This window comes from Mixophyes fleayi, chromosome 5, assembly GCF_038048845.1.
Source record: "Mixophyes fleayi isolate aMixFle1 chromosome 5, aMixFle1.hap1, whole genome shotgun sequence".
NCBI lineage: Eukaryota > Metazoa > Chordata > Amphibia > Anura > Limnodynastidae > Mixophyes > Mixophyes fleayi.
In genome coordinates this window covers 242,779,832-242,801,576 of record NC_134406.1, presented here as the reverse complement: position 1 = coordinate 242,801,576, position 21,745 = coordinate 242,779,832, and the positions used below count along the sequence as shown (strand labels likewise).

The 21,745-nt window shown below is 42.2% G+C and overlaps 1 protein-coding gene across 1 annotated transcript in view; it reads left to right on the top strand.

The window, feature by feature from the left end:
- Positions 1 to 273: 273 nt before the first annotated feature.
- Positions 274 to 21,745, top strand: part of MMP16 (matrix metallopeptidase 16) — a 205,363-nt gene continuing 183,891 nt past the window's right edge. The window contains exon 1 of the mRNA XM_075213754.1: positions 274 to 700. Within this exon, the coding sequence (XP_075069855.1) occupies positions 575 to 700 (126 nt within the window). The 5' untranslated portion in view covers positions 274 to 574. The remainder of the gene's footprint in view (positions 701 to 21,745) is intronic.

The window sequence follows — 21,745 nt, the reverse complement described above, 5'->3', positions numbered from 1 at the left end:
TTTTTCATTTTATGCGGCTGTTGATAAATGTGCCCCTTTAAATCCTACAAGTGGTAGTAAAATAACTGAACTGCATATGATTGATAAATTAAGTGCTTCCAGTAGTTAAGGAGGATTTGGCATTAGCCAGAGAAAGGAGAGAGGAGATTAATGCAGTTACAACAGGGGAGGACAACTGATTTCCTTCCTTTCTGGATGTTTATTGTCCGTCTCCTTTAAGAAGGATGAGGCTGCTTGGAAGGAGGAGTTATGCTGATGAAGGATGGACATTCCAGGAGGAGAGACTGAACACAGAGGGAAAAGAGGAGAGGCAGGCTGGGCACACAGGCCTCTCCACACAGGGAGAAGGGAACAGGATCCTAGGGGCTGTTTAAACTTGTGCATTTGGGACGCTTTGGACACTGGTTATGCATAAGATCCAATTCCTGTGTGTGCTTCTGGAGCGTAAGATTGTGTACCCATCGCAGCAAGGCATCCCTTATGCTTGGATAATTCTGCCAGGCTGCACATCACGAACACTGGGGACTTTCTGAAGGAACAGAATAGACTCCTGTACAATAAAGCACAGCTCACGATGGTCTTGATCACATCAGGCACTAGGAGACCGCTAGATTTCTTGAATTCATTGGTGCTTTTTTGGCAAACCTTCCTTTGGATTGTATGTTCTGTGTGTGCAGAGAAGCAGTATTTCAATGTAGAGGTAAGGCAATGCACGCTCGATCCCTGTATCAGCACTAGCCAGTGGGATAGAACTCTCCTGAATAATATTGCAATATTGAAAGCATCCCCCTGTTTGATGGGTGGGTGTTTTAACCTTATGAGAGCCGTGCGCAATGTTTTACGCATCCCTCTGGTGCGCCTATGGGTTAAAATAAGCACTGGAGCACGCTACAAGACCCAAAGTAACAGCTGCTCACTTGTTATTGAGTAATTGCTGGGCATATGATGGTACAGTGTAACATCTGGCAAAGGTGACACTCCTTTTTAATTAAAATGGCTAAAAGCCATTTAAGTATCTGTTGTTGCAATTCTCGCAGGGGATCCCTCATATTCAGGGAATTGATCAACAGCTTAACGTGCTCTATGTCACTGCCTCCAGTCAGTCTTGCTTCTCCAGCTCGCTTTGTTCTGAGAGGATGTTTAGTTTAAGTAGCACAAACAAGGAAACTTGAGCTATTCGGATGATTTTTTTTTTTTTTTACAGACTACACAGTTACTGCACCTTGTGTCTCCCTAAGATTGCTTTGAAGTAATGTGTTCTGTATCCCTTAGTATAATAATGTGATTATCAGCTTATTCGTTTCTTTCATTTCAATATAAATACAGTAAAGTACAGTAGCCTCTGTGCAACTCAGTTACTTTAGAGGGCAGTCTACCGCAATGATTATAGTAAACCAGCCACATGGTTCTTTGTGTCTTGTAGGGATCAGGTAAAAGCCCAAACTGCCGGAATGCCGGAATGAGTTAGCTACCTACAGCGCCCTCTGTTGCTTGGTGTCTTGAGTGAAGTTTGCTGTGTTTTCTCTCTTTGTATAGTGCATTCTGTTCTGCTACACAGATATGTTCCCTGCACTGTGTGTAGTATATATATATATATATATATATATATATATATATATATATATATATATATATATTCATAGCTGTATTCCAGCTGTCAGAATTGGGCTCTCAGTATCTTAGACAATTATTCCAAGTGCCAGAATGAGGTTCAGAGCATCTTGACCATCAATTCTGAGTGCTGGAACAGGGCTCTGAGCTCTGAGCACCTTAGCCATTCATTCCAGGTGCCAGAATGGGGCTCTCAGCACCTTAGCCATCCATCCCGACTGCTGGAACAGGGCTCAAAGGACTGTGACCATCCATTCCAACTGCTGGAACAAGACTGAGTACCTTAGCCATCCATTACAGGTACCAGAATGGGGCTCAGAGGACCTTGATCATCCATTCCGGGTGCCGGAACGAGGCTCTGAGTACCTTACCCATACATTCGAGGTACCAGAGTGGGGCTCAGAGGACCTGGACCATCCATTTTGGGTGCCGGGAATGGGTGTCTGAGCTATTGAACCATACATTTTGTGCGAAGGAATGGGCAGGCAAGTATCATAGCCATCCATTCCGGCTGCCCAAATGGATATATGATCACCTTAGCCATCCATTCCAGGCTGCCAGAATGGGGCTCGGAGTATCTTAACCATACATTCCGGCAGCCGGAATGGGGCTCTGAATACATTAAGCATTGATTTCAGCTGCCGAAATGGGGCTCTGAGTACCTTAGCCATCCATTCCGGCTGCCAGAATTGGGCTGAGAGTACCTTAACCATTTTAAGCATCCATTCCTGCTGCCGTAATGGATGCTAGGGTACGCTGAACCCCATTCCAGCAGCCGAAATGGATGGCTAAGGTATTCAGAAATCCACTCCGGCAGACAGAATATATGGTTAAGGTGCGATTACAGAATGGACAACGAAAATATATAGTTAAAATATATCTACCGCTCTTGCTCTTTCTCTCCCGCTCTCTCCCTCTTTCTCTATATATACACTCCAAGCTTCACTGAAGACACCAAGCAGGGAGCTGACTCATTCCGGTGGGCCGGTGATTCAGTTTTTTGCCCATATCCGTTTGCAAAACTTGTTGTGGCTTCAGGGTTTTCAGATGCCGGGACACTGATGTGGCAATCTGAGCAGTTCTTGGGGCGGCTCTAGATTTTATTTGGGGGGGTGGGGGGGGGGCGATTTAGTTTCTTTTACATTTGTCAGATAAGAGCTTCCTGCGGCCGCAACGAATGAGCAGGTCTGCGTTGGCAGACTGCGCTGCCCGGCCACTCTGATTGCGTTTAAAACACAATCACAGCGGTTGGGCAGGACTCTCTGCCGACACAGATCGATCGCCCTCCCCCCTGGATCCGCTACTGGTAGCAATCTTGGTAAATTATATTGTAGAAGTAACACTTCCATATTATTCAGGAATTATTCAAAAATAAATACTTGTTAACATTTACTGTTTATATCATACTGAGTGAACTGCTATTGCTTCTTTTGAACTTGTTTGGTGTAATAGCTGCAAGATCTATACACGATTCTGTGATGAGACAGAGTAATAGCCACCTTGGCTTATACTGGTGCGATGTATTTGTTTCAACATTGAGACATTGAGGTACATATGAATAAATGTACTGTTTGTGCTGCCTCAAGTTATGTCATTATTCCTGTTTCTGGAAATGACAACTTCTGAAAAATGTAAAACTATAACTGGCAACATTATTATTTTTTCTGATACGTTAATATTGCACTCCATAAAGTGCTCCTGCCATCCACGTAAACCAATAATGATGCCTTTAAAATATCATGATAATTAATGGATCTTAAAAATGAAGGATAATTATTGGCTTCTTTACTTTTCCTAAAGTTACAATGGCAACGGCCATCTTTATGCCCACTCTACTGGGTTGGTTTGCGGAATCTTCTTCATTTGCATACAGTGTCGGTGGCATTAGGGAGGAGCTGTCATTAAGGATGAGGCAGATGAAAAGGGGAAACGACTAAGTAGGCATTTCCGGAACAAATGACTAATTTGAACAGACTACAGAAATATCTTGTAGAACCACATGTGGTTAGTTGGTTTTCAGCCATAGCCACTGAAAGAGACTATAATCCAAATATACTTAAATATTTATTAAATTGTATTTGTACGCTTGTTTTTTTTCTTCTAGACATTGTAGTATTACTTTATCAGAATGTTTCTAAATATTATTTTATTACGTTTTGTTTCAGTGTTAAACACTCCAGTTTCTCATAACTTTGCAGTGTGTAGTTGCTGTAGTCTTGGAACACATCCTGTTGATAGGTTTAATGATGCTCTTTGATGTCACAACACAATCTCCTGTGAGAAGGGAAGGCTGTCTCTTAGCCCAGCACTAATCTTTTAACTAGAATCACGATGATGTCTGGAAGAAACAGTAATGTAGGCATCAAATAAAGTTGTACACGCCTTTCGGCTAGAAGTTTGCAGTAATGATATTTAAATGTTGTTTAGTGATTTAGGAACAGCCACGTCAGAGGTAGGTCTGTACTGGCATTTTCTAAAAGCATATGTCACTTTTAAGAGAGGTGTTTTGAAACCTACAAAAGGGGTCTTACTACAACTATTTACAGTGTGTCTCCATGAATTGACCATTTTTTTTTTTGCTAGAAGCATAGGGATGCACACTATGGGCTCATTTAGAGTCGGACGCAAAGTCCATTTCAGGCGCATTGTGCACATTGCCACTGACGCGCATGCGCAGTAAGCATCAGTTCCGTCTGCTTTTCAGACGCAGTGTACTGTTGCGACAGCTTGCATCTCAGTACGAGGGAAAGGGTACACGCAGTTATGTGGGCGTGACCAATTTAGATACTATGAGCATTTACCCGCAAAAGCAACCCTAGACAAATCAAGACGCAGGCGGAACACACATCAAAAAAGACTGAAAAAGTGCGGCAGGAATTAGGTGGCGCAAGTAGTTAGCTAGCTGCGGGAACTGGTCGCAGCTTGGTAGGGTATTACAAGTGGGACGCAACTGGTAATACCCTACCAAGCTGCGCCACACTCCCACTCCTGATGTTGCATGCACATCTTAGACGAACGTTGCGTCCGACTCTAAATGAGGCCCTATGTGTTCATGCTAGCCACATTTATATTTTTATCTATTGGTCTGTCTCCATTCCTTGTCTTTGCTGGGGTTTGTCCCATAATGGCAATCAGGCCCAGGTTTTAATTGTCTACTCTCCTGGGCCCCTTTGTGGTGCCTAACCCCCTCCCCAACCGTTCCATGACCCAACTCCATCACATGCCATTGGTCATGTAAAATAAAGTGATTCTTTGCTAATTTAAGCGACCATTGTAGGCACATACATAAGGAATAACGTGATAAGATGAGGAAACAAGGGGTAGTCTGCCCTCTCTGCAATCCTGCCACACTAGCCCTGGGTCTGCGTAGCCTTTCCAAATCTGTTGGCCATGTATGCAGAGGACATTAGGAGCACACATTCTAAAACTACCAATATATATATATATATATATATATATATATATATATATATATATATATATATATATATATATATGAGGCTCGTAGTGTGCATCTCTCTCTCTCTCTCTCCCTCTATCTCTCTCTCACTAATATATATATATATATATATATATATATATATATATATATATATAATATTTTAAAGGAGCACTCCAGCAAAATGTACCTTATTATTTTAACACAGTGCAAGATTGTCACTGCAGCTAATTGGACAGGTTGTCCAACCATCGGCAGCAGCAGATTCCTGCTGTTCGTCGTGTACATACCAACTTGTCCAATGTGTTATCCCTGGAGAGGCATCCGATGCGGACGCAGACAGCAGGGGTGAAAACCTCTGAGTCCCTGCAGTTTTACTTGTTGTGCGGGAGGGGCGACAGTAAAAAGATGCATTTGACTACAGTTTTCCTTTAAATATTTCATGTTCTGGAGCTTACAGAGAAGTGATGCCATTCTAATATATTTCCTTTCTAAATTCCCTATAAACAGGCGTAGGTTACTTTTGCATGGCAGTAACACTTAATATATTAAAATGATTGGCCATTCATCAGATGCATAATGTGGAGCCAGTTAATGCAGTAAATGAAAATTAGGCTTTTGAGTAATGCGCTATGGTAGCAGTAACTCGTTAAAAAAAAAGTAAGAGATTACTGTACGGCTGAATGCCTTCTCATTCTTACATTTCCAATATAGGCTGTCAGTCCGTATGGAACTATTCTCTGCAAGTTCAGTGTTTTCTCTGCTGTACATTTGCCTCTTGTCATGCTTCAGCTTCCTTGGTGCAATAATTTTTTTTTTTTGATGTATCGCAAATGTCATTGCATTTAACACTTTGGCTACTAAATGAGTCTGTAGCTATTTGTACTTCCGTTTGCCATCAAGTTTTCTGACAGCCGTTTGAAAGCAGTTCACATCTTTTCTGATTGTTAGTCTCCCATTATAGTCTATTTAAGATGCGATCATGGAAAGGTGTCAAAAACTTGCACTCTAGAAAGGCAGAAATGACACAATTGGAGTATGGCAATTTCGTCATGAATTGGATTGGATGTAATTTTTCTTTCCCCGTTTTAAAGGGACCTGTTTATTAAGTAGTGTTATAGAAGAAAAGTATACTTACCGTCATTCCTGCGCAAATTTATGAATGTTGCATACTAGCAGATATCGTGGTTATCTTCTGCTTTGCGTTCTGTTTCGTTTTTGGAGCAGTCACCATGAAATAGTACGGTGACTGCTCCCTAATGCAATCTAACAAGTGCCGAAAAAGAGATTTTTTCGGAAACTTGTCATGTTAATGTACGTACATCATCTTGTAAATAAAGTCTTCACTTCATTTTTGTGGGCAACACAGTGGCTCAGTGGTTAGCACTTCTGCCTCACAGCACTGGGGTCATGAGTTTGATTCCTGACCATGGCCTTATCTATGTGGAGTTTGTATGTTCTCCCCGTGTTTGCGTGGGTTTCCTCCGGTTGCTCCGGTTTCCTCTCACACTCCAAAATCACACTGGTAGGTTATTTGGCTGCTATCAAATTTACCCTAGTCTCTCCCTCTCTTTGTCTCTGTGTGTGTGTGTTAGGGAATTTAGACTGTAAGCTCCAATGGGGCAGGGACTGATTTGATCGAATTCTCTGTACAGTGCTGTGCAGAATTAGTAGCGCTATATAAATAGCTGATGATGATTTTTCGGAGCAGAGCTGGACAGCGCATGTGCGGAGGGATCATGTGATCCCTCACTGTCACATGACATAATTTCTACTGGAGGGTTTCTGTGCGCAGGCTCCAGATTTTTGTTCTGCAAATGCGCACACGTTCGGTGAAGAGGAACGAAAAAGACATGAGGAATTCCATAGACGAGCGCATTACGAAGAGGACGTGGTAAGTATTTTTTCATTTTATCACAGAAACAGCAGTTTATCGGAACTGCTGTTCCTGTGTTGGTTTTGTAATAAATTTGAGAAATAGTTCAGTCCTTATCAATGTCATAAGGATTGAACGCTAGTTCTCATTTTTTGCGGATATTGATAAATGTGCCCCAAAGTGTCATAAGGACTTTGATCGCGTACTAAGCTGTAACTCTGTATCCCATGCCGACTTCCGCGTACACTGCACTTTCTTGGCCACGTGAATATGGAAACCTGTATGTTATTCATTATTTAACAGATTTCATAAAGCTGGAAGGGTGAGCAGGAGAATTTTGATAGTTATCCCTTTACCTAAAGGATACGCTTGGTATTTCACAGTTGTCAATCATAGACTTAGTCATTTGGATAGGGGACACAGGTGCTGGGTCTGTGCTGTCATTAAAAATGACACTGATGCTGTCTGACACACCTGCAGTAAGACAGAAATTCTGCGCTAGGTACGGACTCTTTGGAAATGAATACACGAATCATGCCTAAAATATTGATAGTTCCTGGAAACTTTAAAAGAGAGGTCATCTGTAGACCATGTTATAATAATGCTAATCTTTTCTTCAACATGAATAATTATATGATTTTCTGCAGCATCCAGAAGCGTGATAGCTGCTTAAAGGTTTATACTCAATTGCATCTGGATTATGTTATGTACATGCATTTTTATTGCATATAAATGGATCTGACACTAGACAGCATTGTTTCACACGCCAGCGAATATGTACCCTTAGATTGGCTCCCACATTTGTAACAAGTGTGGGAGGCTCCTGAATTTCTGAGAACTCTACAAGACTCCCAGGAGAACAGGCCACTCTCCAGATGATGGGGTATTGATGACTAAAATCATTGCGAATCTCGTTATCTAGGTCCCGCCCCCCTGCTGCATAATGTGGCTATTTGTGGTGGGGGATGGGGCACAATTGCGTTGTCACACCTGCCCCTGAGCTCTCCTCCGAGATCTCCTCGCTAAACAATATTGGCAAGTGTTGAACAAACAAAAAAAAGTCCAATATCCAAATTCACAAAAGTAATGATAACTAAAAAAAAATGCAACTGTTGTTGTTGTTGTTGTTGTTGTTGTTGTTTTTTTCACCTTTCTGAGAACAATCTTTTCAAGAAAGCTTACACAGCTTTTTAGACTGACTAGTGGTTGAAGTGAAAATTTAGAAGTTGCCGTATGAAATATGTAAGTGAATGGAATGTGATAGTTTTACTATGAAGGCAGTAGAAGAAGTGACTGTATGGCATACCACCGTATATAGCCCCACTCCCATCACTGAGGCCGACTCTTACAAAAAACAGTTACAAAATGGGAATGGCGTTGTTAACGGTAAACCGAATGGCAGTATTTGTAATGTAATGGCAGTATTTGTAATGTAATTTGTAATCCAGCCCAGCGCTGAACAGTCTAGGGTCGGTTAGTCATTATGGCAGGGGGACCCCTGCGGTGTGTCCCACTGCTATAGTGCCGCCAACCCTGGCTGGTTTGCCTAGTGCTGGTAAAGTGAAAATCGGGGGGACCGCACGCAAATTTTTTCCCTGATTTTCACGGGACCAGCAGTAGTCAGGCAGCACTAGGGTTAAGCTGGAATAGAGGGGGGACCTCACGCTTTTTTTTTTCACTTTGATCTATTCTTTACAGTTTTTACAGCTGCCGGAGCTCCGGCAGCTGTATGACAGGGGCAGTGTAACAGTGATGTGTTTACAACTCACTGTTACAACACAGTAGAGTTTGGCAAACACAGGAGAGTTAGCTAAACTCGGGAGTGTTTACATCGCACAAAATCGCCAGAGATGACCAGCGATTTTGAACATCAGTGTCAAAATTGCAGTGATACATTTCAGGTTTTTTTTTCAAAACTCGCGGGTAAACACCCACGATTTTCCGCGATTTAAGCACGCTGGCAAACTCACACTTTGATACATTTACCCCCTGGTGTTTTTTTTTTCCTTTTGCCTATTTAATAGACCAAAATATCTAGCCTCAAGGAATGTATGATTGCTACTAGGAGATGGTATTGAACTCAAATGAAACAGGACAGGACTAGCGGCCCAGATGGGCACTGGGATAGAAGCTTACTAGAAAAAGATGGGAGAAAACCCCACGTTTTCTAGTACTACGAGATGACATTGGTTGCAAATGAAACAGATGGGAAGAGCAGCCCCAGGCAGACAGTAAGATGGTAGTTTAAGAAATCAGGAAACGTATATTCACCATACTTGCCTACTTTTGAAGGTAGCTGTCCGGGAGGGGGGTCCGTCGAAGGGGTGTGGCCACGCATGGTGCACCGTTAGGCTCCGCACTGTCAATCCTATGCAATTTCAACCAATCGCAGCAGGGGGCGGGGCCACAATGGCACGTTTAGCTCCATCCCCACCCATCTTCAACATGGAGATAGCTGGATCTAGGATTTTTGCCTGCTCTCCCGGGAGTCCGGGAGAACTCACAAAAATTCCGGAGTCTCCCGGACATTCTGGGAGAGTAGGCAACTATGACAGACATAAACAGTAGCATTAGGGGAGTAGGCACCCACACACACAAATCTTAATTTAGGAAGAGGAAACGAGATATTTAGTAGGAAACCCATGTGTAAAGAGACATGCTGGAATTAGCCTTAGGGTTTAGGACAGACTTTGCTGCATGCAAGTTATTATTGATTATTTTATATTTTACTTATATTTAATTATTTGTATTGCCTGATTGAAATAATAACAGTTGTATTTCAGATTGCCATACCAGAGTGATAATTATTTTTATTAATATCACCAAAACACTATATATACACACATATATATATATATATATATATATATATATATATATATATATATATATATATATATATATATATTCCATTTTTTGGGGGGGGGGGGGGGGGGGGGTGGGGGTTGAGGCAGGGTGATTCCCATGTGATATAGTTGTCTACTCCCTAAATGATCATGAAATTGCAAACAATTGTAGATGGTAGCAGAATTTGCCGCTATTATTATTGTTAATATTATTATTATATTCTAATACATATTATCATATTCTATACTCGTTGTTTGTCCACTCCCAAAATCATACTTATGCAAAATAATTTTTCTTATAGAATACTAGAGGGGAGATTCAAAAATCTGGTGTCAATTCAAAAAAAATCAAGGTGTCTTCGGAACGGGTGCTAGATACCGCGTGTGGATTTTGTATTCACAAAAATATCCCTCATTTTTACCCACGCCCCATAGAGGTGTGAGCAAAAATGAGTGGAATTTTTGAAAAAAATGCTGCGACGTTCCTCAGAACATCGCGGCCGGTTGAATTCCCCCCTATATGTCACTCTGAAACCGTTGGCTTGTGTTGCGTATCTGGATTTGCCACTGACAATAATGTTTTGAGAATGTTTTATTTCTAATTTGATGCATTTTTCATCCCTGTTTTTTCCCTCTATACTTCCATGTATTATGAAGTACTAGCTAATAACTAGGGATGAGCGCGCTCGGATTTCTGAAATCCGAGCCCACCCGAACGTTGCGGATCCGAGTCGGATCCGAGACAGATCCGGGTATTGGCGCCAAATTCAAAAGTGAAACTGAGGCTCTGACTCATAATCCCGTTGTCGGATCTCGCGATACTCGGATCCTATAAATTCCCCGCTAGTCGCCGCCATCTTCACTCGGGCATTGATCAGGGTAGAGGGAGGGTGTGTTAGGTGGTCCTCTGTGCTGTTTAGTTCTGTGCTGTTTAGTTCTGTGCTGTTTAGTTCTGTGCTGTGCTGTGCTGTTTAGTGCTGTTTAGTGCTGTGCTGTGCTGTGCTGTGCTGTGTTCTGCAGTATCAGTCCAGTGGTGCTGTGTGCTGTGCTCTGTCCTTCTGAGGTCAGTGGTGCTGCTGGGTCCTGTGCTGTGTCCTGTTCAGTCCAGTGGTGCTGTGTCCTGTGCTCTGTGCTTCTAAGGGCATAGTTATTTCCCCAATATTCCCCTGTGTTTAAAAAAATAAAAAAAAGTTTTTTTAAAAAATACCAAAAACTACTTTAATATTTTTTAATTACCACAAAATTTTCACAACCAATCCTGCAGTATAAGCCCATTGGTACTGCAATATTACCAAGTTCACACATTCAGCAGTAAAAGTCCAGTGGTACTGCAATATTACAAAGTTTACACATTCTGCAGTATCAGTCCAGTGGTGCTGTGTCCTGTGCTCTGTCCTGCTGAGTTCCGTAGTGCTGCTGGGTCCTGTGCCGTGTCCTGTTCAGTCCAGTGGTGCTGTGTCCTGTGCTCTGTGCTTCTAAGGGCATAGTTATTACCCCATTATTCCCAAGTTTTTAAAAAATAAAAAAAAAGTAAAAAATAATAAAAAATTTAAAAAAAAAAAAATATATAATAATTATAACCAAATTTGCAAAACCAATCCAGCATTATAAGTCCATTGGTACTGCAATATTACCAAGTTCACACATTCTGCAGTATCAGTCCAGTGGTGCTGTGTCCTGTGCTCTGTCCTGCTGAGTTCCGTAGTGCTGCTGGGTCCTGTGCCGTGTCCTGTTCAGTCCAGTGGTGCTGTGTCCTGTGCTCTGTGCTTCTAAGGGCATAGTTATTTCCCCACTATTCCCAAGTTTTTTAAAAATAAAAAAAAGTAAAAAAAAATAAAAAAAAAAAAAAAAAAAAAATATATAATAATTATAACCAAATTTGCAAAACCAATCCAGCAGTATAAGTCCATTGGTACTGCAATATTACCAAGTTCACACATTCTGCAGTATCTTGTGCTACATATAATGGAGACCAAAAATTTGGAGGATAAAGTAGGGAAAGATCAAGACCCACTTCCTCCTAATGCTGAAGCTGCTGCCACTAGTCATGACATAGACGATGAAATGCCATCAACCTCGTCTTCCAAGCCCGATGCCCAATCTCGTAGTACCGGGCATGTAAAATCCAAAAAGCCCAAGTTAAGAAAAAGTAGCAAAAAGAGAAACTTAAAATCATCTGAGGAGAAACGTAAAGTTGCCAATATGCCATTTACGACACGGAGTGGCAAGGAACGGCTTAGGCCCTGGCCCGTGTTCATGACTAGTGGTTCAGCTTCACCCACGGATCTTAGCCCTCCTCCTCCTCCCCCCCCCTACAAAAAATTGAAGAGAGTTATGCTGTCAGCAACAAAACAGCAAACAACTCTGCCTTCTAAAGAGAAATTATCACAAATCCCCAAGGCGAGTCCAAGGGTGTTGGTGGTTGTCAAGCCTGACCTTCCCATCACTGTACGGGAAGAGGTGGCTCGGGAGGAGGCTATTGATGATGTAGCTGGCGCTGTGGAGGAACTTGATGATGAGGATGGTGATGTGGTTATTGTAAATGAGGCACCAGGGGGGGAAACAGCTGATGTCCATGGGATGAAAAAGCCCATCGTCATGCCTGGTCAGAAGACCAAAAAATGCACCTCTTCGGTCTGGAGTTATTTTTATCCAAATCCAGACAACCAATGTATGGCAATATGTAGCTTATGTAAAGCTCAAATAAGCAGGGGTAAGGATCTTGCCCACCTAGGAACATCCTCCCTTATACGTCACCTGAATAACCTTCATAGTTCAGTGGTTAGTTCAGGAACTGGGGCTAGGACCCTCATCGGTACAGGGACACCTAAATCCCGTGGTCCAGTTGGATACACACCAGCAACACCCTCCTCGTCAACTTCCTCCACAATCTCCATCAGATTCAGTCCTGCAGCCCAAGTCACCAGCCAGACTGAGTCCTCCTCAATACGGGATTCATCCGAGGAATCCTGCAGCGGTACGCCTACTACTGCCACTGCTGCTGTTGCTGCTGTTAGTCGGTCATCTTCCCAGAGGGGAAGTCGTAAGACCGCTAAGTCTTTCACCAAACAATTGACCGTCCAACAGTCGTTTGCCATGACCACCAAATACGATAGTAGTCACCCTATTGCAAAGCGTATAACTGCGGCTGTAACTGCAATGTTGGTGTTAGACGTGCGCCCGGTGTCCGCCATCAGTGGAGTGGGATTTAGAGGGTTGATGGAGGTATTGTGTCCCCGGTACCAAATCCCCTCGAGATTCCACTTCACTAGGCAGGCGATACCAAAAATGTACAGAGAAGTACGATCAAGTGTCCTCAGTGCTCTTAAAAATGCGGTTGTACCCACTGTCCACTTAACCACGGACATGTGGACAAGTGGTTCTGGGCAAACGAAGGACTATATGACTGTGACAGCCCACTGGGTAGATGCATCCCCTTCCGCAGCAACAGCAACAGCTGCATCAGTAGCAGCATCTACAAAATGGCTGCTCATGCAAAGGCAGGCAACATTGTGCATTACAGGCTTTAATAAGAGGCACAACGCTGACAACATATTAGAGAAAATGAGGGAAATTATCTCCCAGTGGCTTACCCCACTTAGACTCTCATGGGGATTTGTGGTGTCAGACAATGCCAGTAACATTGTGCGGGCATTAAATATGGGCAATTTCCAGCACGTCCCATGTTTTGCCCACACCATTAATTTGGTGGTGCAGCATTACCTCAAGAGTGACAGGGGTGTGCAGGAGATGCTTGCGGTGGCCCGCAAAATTGCTGGACACTTTCGGCATTCAGCCAGTGCCTACCGCAGACTAGAGGCACATCAAAAAAACTTGAACCTGCCCTGCCATCACCTCAAACAAGAGGTTGTGACGCGCTGGAACTCCACCCTCTATATGCTGCAGAGGATGGAGGAGCAGCAAAAGGCCATTCAGGCCTACACAGCCACCTACGACATAGGCAAAGGAGTGGGGATGCGCCTGAGTCAAGCGCAGTGGAGACTGATTTCCGTGTTGTGCAAGGTTCTGCAGCCATTTGAACTTGCCACACGAGAAGTCAGTTCCGACACTGCCAGCTTGAGTCAGGTCATTCCCCTGATCAGGCTGTTGCAGAAGCAGCTGGAGAAAGTGAGGGAGGAGCTGGTAAGCCATTGCGATTACACCAAGCATGTAGCTCTTGTGGATGTAGCCCTTCGTACGCTTTGCCAGGATCCGAGGGTGGTCACTCTTTTAAAGTCAGAGGAATACATTCTGGCCACCGTGCTCGATCCTCGGTTTAAAGCGTATGTTGTGTCTCTGTTTCCGGCGGACACAAATCTACAGCGGTGCAAAGACCTGCTGGTCAGGAGATTGTCCTCTGAAGAGGACCGTGACATGCCAACAGCTCCACCCTCATTTTCTTCCACATCTATGGCTGCGAGGAAAAAGCTCAGTTTTCCCAAAAGAGGCACTGGCGGGGATGCTGATAACATCTGGTCCGGACTGAAGGACCTGCCAACCATTGCAGACATGTCTACTCTCGCTGCATTGGATGCTGTGACAATAGAAAAAATTGTGGATGATTACTTTGCTGACACCATCCAAGTAGACATGTCAGACAGTCCATATTGTTACTGGCAGGAAAAAAAGGCAGTTTGGAAGCCCCTGTACAAACTGGCTCTATTTTACCTGAGTTGTCCCCCCTCCAGTGTGTACTCGGAAAGAGTTTTTAGTGCAGCGGGGAACCTGGTCAGTGAGCGGCGAAGGAGGTTGCTTCCTCACAACGTTGAAAAAATGATGTTTATAAAAATGAATAATCAATTCCTCAATGAAGTACAGCACTGCCCTCCAGATACTACAGAGGGACCTGTGGTTGTGGAGTCCAGCGGGGACGAATTGATAATGTGTGATGAGGAGGAAGTACACACTGTAGGGGGAGAGGAATCAGAGGTTGAGGATGAGGACGACATCTTGCCTCAGTAGAGCCTGTTTAGTCTGTACAGGGAGAGATGAATAGCTTTTTTGGTGTGGGGGCCCAAACAAACCAATCATTTCAGTCAAAGTTGTTTGGTAGGCCCTGTCGCTGAAATGATTGGTTTGTTAAAGTGTGCATGTCCTATTTCAACAACAGACCTCTCAACTGCAGCTCATCCCTCCTCTGCGGGGATAATGTCTCCTGTGCTCTGACACGTCACTCTGTGTACTCTCAGCCTCAGGATCTGACACTACAGCTACCATGCCTCTTGTAGCAGCCCTCACTCCAGGGCCTCTTCCATGTGCAGTGTCCCCCTCTCTCTTGGGTTCACTATAGTGGCATGGAGTTCTCCCCCTCATCCAGGGCACACATTCCTTGCCCTGGCTCAGTCACCACGCTCAGACTTCCAGGCAATGCTGGGGGAGCCTGGGAGCTTCCACCCCAGGTCCCCAGCTACAACTCTCCTCTCCTGTGTCTTCTCTCTCTTTCTGACACTTTAAAGATCGTGCCTTTAAATGAAAAAGTCAGTCTTCATTGCACGACTATGTGCAAGTGCAACAGGGACATTTTTTTGGGTTTACAAAGTCAAACAATAACACTACGACCCTGTCTGTCTGGGGTCTGTCAATGACGAATTGTCTGGAGCATGTTTTGAGGAGGTATTGTGGCCCCGGTATCAAATTGGGTACCGGGGCCACCCCACTATGCAGTCCAGATACTTGTTTGGTGGAATTCCGACACGTGGAGGGTTTTTTAATTATATTGTGGCCTCGGTACCAAATTGTGTACCGGGGCCACCACACTACGCAGTCAAGATACTTGTTTGGTGGAATTCAGACCAGTTGAGGGTTTTATTATTATATTGTGTGGACCACTCTATCTATACCACACTACAACTCTATACCACTCTATTTCCTACTTTAATTCTATTTAATTCTATTTCCTACTTTAATTCTATTACTAATTAATTAACATAAAGAGGAACAAAAAAAAACAATTTTACCAAAAGTATAATATGACTTAGACTTACAAACACTACACTTGAAAGATCGTGCCTTTAAATGAAAAAGTAAGTCTTCATTGCACGACTATGTGCAACAGGGACAGTTTTTTTCTTTACAAAGTCAACTAATAACACTTGGACCCTGTCTGTCTTTAACATACTTGATGGGATCTCAATGACGAATTGTCTGTAGCATGTTTGGAGGAGGTATTGTGGCCCCGGTATCAAGTTGGGTACCGGGGCCACCCCACTACGCAGTCCAGATACTTGTTTGGTGGAATTCTGACACGTGGAGGGTGTATTTATTTTATTGTGGCCCCGGTATCAAATTGGGTACCGGGGCCACCCCACTACGCAGTCCAGATACTTGTTTGGTGGAATTCTGACACGTGGAGGGTGTATTTATTTTATTGTGGCCCCGGTATCAAATTGGGTACCGGGGCCACCCCACTACGCAGTCCAGATACTTGTTTGGTGGAATTCTGACACGTGGAGGGTGTATTTATTTTATTGTGGCCCCGGTATCAAATTGGGTACCGGGGCCACCCCACTACGCAGTCCAGATACTTGTTTGGTGGAATTCTGACACGTGGAGGGTTTTTTAATTATATTGTGGCCTCGGTACCAAATTGTGTACCGGGGCCACCACACTACGCAGTCAAGATAGATAGATGCGTATCATAGATAAAGTACATTCAGTGGTGTGGGGCAAATTGAAAAATATTCAAAATGCACTGACATTATCAAAAACAAGAGGTTGTCACACGCTAAAACTCCAACATGTATATGATGGAGAGGATGGAGGAGCAGCCGTATGTGTAGTGTAATGCAGACCTGTTGAAGGTTTTTTATATATTTTATTGTGGTGCCCAGTGCCCACTCCTCTAGGCAGTCCAGGTACATTTATTGGTGCGATTCATAAAAGTTCAGGGTTTTTAATATATTGTGGTGACCCACTCCTCTACGCAGTCCAGGTACATTTATTGGTGCGAATCATAAAAGTTCAGGGTTTTTAATATATCTTGTGGTGACCCACTCCTCTACGCAGTCCAGGTACATTTATTGGTGCGAATCAAACAAGTTGATGGTTTTCTTATTATATATATTGTGGTGACCCACTCCTCTACGCAGTCCAGGTACATTTATTGGTGCGAATCAAACAAGTTGATGGTTTTCTTATTATATATATTGTGGTGACCCACTCCTCTACGCAGTCCAGGTACATTTATTGGTGCGATTCATAAAAGTTCAGGGTTTTTAATATATTGTGGTGACCCACTCCTCTACGCAGTCCAGGTACATTTATTGGTGCGAATCAAACAAGTTGATGGTTTTCTTATTATATATATTGTGGTGACCCACTCCTCTACGCAGTCCAGGTACATTTATTGGTGCGAATCAAACAAGTTGATGGTTTTCTTATTATATATATTGTGGTGACCCACTCCTCTACGCAGTCCAGGTACATTTATTGGTGCGATTCATAAAAGTTCAGGGTTTTTAATATATTGTGGTGACCCACTCCTCTACGCAGTCCAGGTACAATTATTGGTGCGAATCATAAAAGTTCAGGGTTTTTAAGATATTGTGGTGACCCACTCCTCTACGCAGTCCAGGTACAATTATTGGTGCGAATCATAAAAGTTCAGGGTTTTTTTAAGATATTGTGGTGACCCACTCCTCTACGCAGTCCAGGTACAATTATTGGTGCGAATCATAAAAGTTCAGGGTTTTTAAGATATTGTGGTGACCCACTCCTCTACGCAGTCCAGGTACAATTATTGGTGCGAATCATAAAAGTTCAGGGTTTTTAAGATATATTGTGGTGACCCACTCCTCTACGCAGTCCAGAAAGATACCTTTTTGCAACGTTTTGGACTAATAACTATATTGTGAGGTGTTCAGAATACACTGTAAATTAGTGGAAATGCTTGTTATTGAATGTTATTGAGGTTAATAATAGCCTAGGAGTGAAAATAAGCCCAAAAACTTGATTTTTAAACTTTTTATGTTTTTTTCAAAAAAAATCCGAATCCAATACCTTAAATCCGAACCGAGACCTTTCGTCAAGTGTTTTGCGAGACAAATCCGAACCTCAAAAATAACGAAAATCCGGATCCAAAACACAAAACACGAGACCTCAAAAGTCGCCGGTGCACATCCCTACTAATAACCAATATCATCAATCATCTCAATCACATCAATTGATCAATATCCTTTTCGTATTAATTAAAGTAATTTGTTGTGTCTTGGTTCCTCTTTCTCACATGCCATCAAGTACTCCTATAATAATCAATTATTAATTATTTCTTTAAACTATTAATGCTAAGTAATATTATGTTTCTTTTCCTGTTTTCTTACAAGATCCATCTCATATTTTAAACTAATCCTATAAATAGTGTCAACATTTTTCTGATTAATTAACAACAAACTTGTGTATCCCCATCCCCTGCATTTCAGCTGTCTTTATGTTTTCATATGGTCTCCTGTCCACTCCCAAAGAGAAAATAACCGTCTACTTGAGGAAGTGTGTGTATATATATATATATATATATATATAGCCAGAGTCAAAAAGCTTGTGAGACGTCACATGAAAATGATGTTTTGTCCTGATTTCAGATCCTGCAAACATGGGCAATTCGAGGTTCAACTCAGGTTCAATATGTAATACTCAAATGTGCCGGATTAACACAAATTCAACCACTCATCTTGTATAAATGTGAAGACAGACAAATTCATGAATGAATGTTGGGTAAAAAAATTATAGACACATTTTAGACACTATTAAGACCACTTCAGACCAATTTGGATCAAAAAAATTTGGAAAGCGGAGTTGTCAGTTATCTTATTGCAAGCTCTGAATGTCACAACTAAACCTAGGTGCACAGTATTGCATTTCACATCAGATGCGATTTCTGTAACGATTTTACCAACGACTGATAGTCCCGAAGATCATGCAGATTCATGTGTACACACCTACATGATTTATATTCAGAACTTCATCTCTCATAAACATCTGCTGATGAGATCATGACTCTGTCACTCTACAGATATCTGCCTGCACCGCTGTTCATGAGTGCGTACACACTTCCAAATTTGCCGAACATCGTTCCCTCGTTGATCGTGATTTTTATAAAATCAAATCAACGGATACGATGGGCTTTGGTAAGGTGAAACTTGATCCCGGTAGCGTACACACTCTTGCAATATCTGAGTAAACGGTCATTTATTGTGTGATCTGCATCATAATTGCATTAGTATGTACCCAGCTTTAGGTGGGGTACACACTACAGTGTTTTCAGCCAATTAGCGGTCCAATCAGCCGATAAGCGACCGTTCAGGCCAATATCGCATTAGTGTGTACACTTAGACGATGACCGATAGTCATCATACCCGGCTTAACTGCGATAACTAGAGATTACCCCTTCAACGTGGCCTGTGGTAGACATTGGTATAAGTTTTGTTTATGAATTTTTCACATACAGGTGCACCTGTTTTACTCATATTACTACCTTGTGTGTTAAGCTGGGTACACACTACACAGTTTTCGTCCAATAATCAGCCGACATACGACCGCTCGTTCAAAAGTCGGGTCAGTGTGTGCAGTGACACGATGGTCGAAAGTCTGCCCAAATGGACGATTGTCGCCTCATTTGGTTGGTCGTACCGTTTAATATTTTCGTTCCAATCTCGTTTCCGTTGTGTAGTGTGTATAAACTTCCGACCGATCCACAACAGTGAGTATGAAATTACAGTCATTGCTCACGACAACATGGCTGTAAAAAGTCGCTAAAGGGACGTCCATTCTACCCTTTATCGTCCTAAACAAGGCTAGTGTGTATGCAGTCCATGGACCGAGCGATCGGAACATCGATCGCATGTAAAATCGCTCTGCATAAAAAGTTGGTTGAAATTTCTGTAGTGTGTACCCAGCTTTAATGTTTAGTTGTTCAGCTTGGCTACTCCTGCATATCTATGTGTAACCGAGTGAATACAATAAGTATTATGAACCTAGTGAACACACGCTCAAAAGGCATATTAGCTAATCTTGGGGAATCTAGAACACCTAATTATGCTCTTCCAAATCTGTTGCCCACTGCAAGCAAGAGTTATTTTTATTCTCATTGGGCCTGAATCATCAAGGAACATAAATGCTGACACCTGCCGTAACCTCGCACTGAGTATGTCCAGAACGGGAGCATACGCCAGTGGACGCAGTAACTTCTAATTCATCTTTGAGCAAAAAGGACTCTTACTACAGCCTAAGATTTCATGGGCATAATAAATGTATTTTATTGGGAGGGGGGGAGAACATTTTTTTTATGTTTTGTCATTAATGACTATGGGCCTGATTCATTAAGGATCTTAAATGAAGAGGATTCTTATTTCAGTCTCCTGGACAAAACCATGTTACAATGCAAGGGGTGCAAATTAGTTTTCTGTTTTGCACATAAGTTAAATACTGACTGTTTTTTCATGTAACGCACAAATACTTGATAGCTTATTTGTACACTGAAATTTAAAGTTGATATTTGTGTGCTACATGAAAAAACAGTCAGTATTTAACTTATGTGCAAAACAGAAAACTAATTTGCACCACTTGAATTGTAACATGGTTTTGTCCAGGAGACTGAAATAAGAATCCTCTTCATTTAAGATCCTTAATGATTCAGGCCCTATGTTATTAACAGGTGACATTAATTACATTTTTTTTTCTCTGCATTCTTTTGGGACTTTATATTCCACATTTGTATTGGACGTATCCTGCAGTGCATTGTCTGTTAGAGAACAGCGCACATGTATTTATGAACAGATCTATCTTTACATCCGGTCCTTGTTGAATACGGACATGTGTATGCCCGTTGCACGTGCATTTTTAAAAAGCGCACATTAAGTTTATTTTGTGCTTGTTTGATGAATGAGGCCCATTGTGTTTTATTCATGAACAAGTGGCTCTTCTAAGGGGGTCAGTTCATTAAAACGTCACCAATCTTGCTGTCAGCTGCCAATTTGACAATCCATAAATTTGACATCTTTATTACTCTAACATCTTTTTTTCAAAACCACACTCTTTCTTTGGTAATAATTGGTGGTTTTGTCATACTTTATTGGTAGTAAAAGTAGTAGAAGACCCATCCTGACTTACTTTCTAGAGCCCACCCGGACTAAAACTGCAACCGGAAAATGTCTTTATTGTTTAACTAAATTAGCACCTCAAACCCATTAAGATATAAAGGGACAAATAACAAAAGGGATTTCAATCTTTAAGTATCTTCCACTCTTCCCAGTAATAATGTTTTGGTGGGAGTCCCTTTCCTCGGACCACACCAGTCTCTCTTTTTTGCAGGGTCCACGCAATCACATATAGTCGGAATCTCTGCCAATTACATTCAGTGCTGCTCAGTTCTATATATATATATATATAGATTCTGGATATAGGTTAGTGCCAGAACTCTACCAAATGGAGAATCATTGGTTTACCAGCAGGGGGGAGTTACTCACACCAAGGGCTAAATTTACTAAACTGTGGGTTTGAGAAAGTGGAGATGTTGCCTATAGCAACCAATCAGATTCTAGCTATCATTTATTTAGTGCATTCTACAAAATGACAGCTAGAATCTGATTGGTTACTATAACCAACATCTCCACTTTTTCAAACCCGCAGTTTAGTAAATATACCCCCAAAAGTATTAATGGGAAGGAGACAGATTTACTAAAATTTATATATAGAGTGGGGAATATCCCTTGAAGTTGTGTGTATATAGCATTGTCATTTTGTTCATATATAGTTACAATTACATTATATGGTGAAATCTATTGCTTAAGGGCTCAATGAAAATTTGGAAAGATTACCTATATCATTTATTATACGGAAACCAAACCCCCCTGCACCTTAGCTGATTCTTCCGTAGTTGTCTGGGTGTCTGCGGTGCGTTGCTGGCTGTTAGCCAGAGCAGAGGTGAAACAGTTGACGTTTCCTGAAGGAGAAGCAACAGGAAAGATGAATCTCTCACGA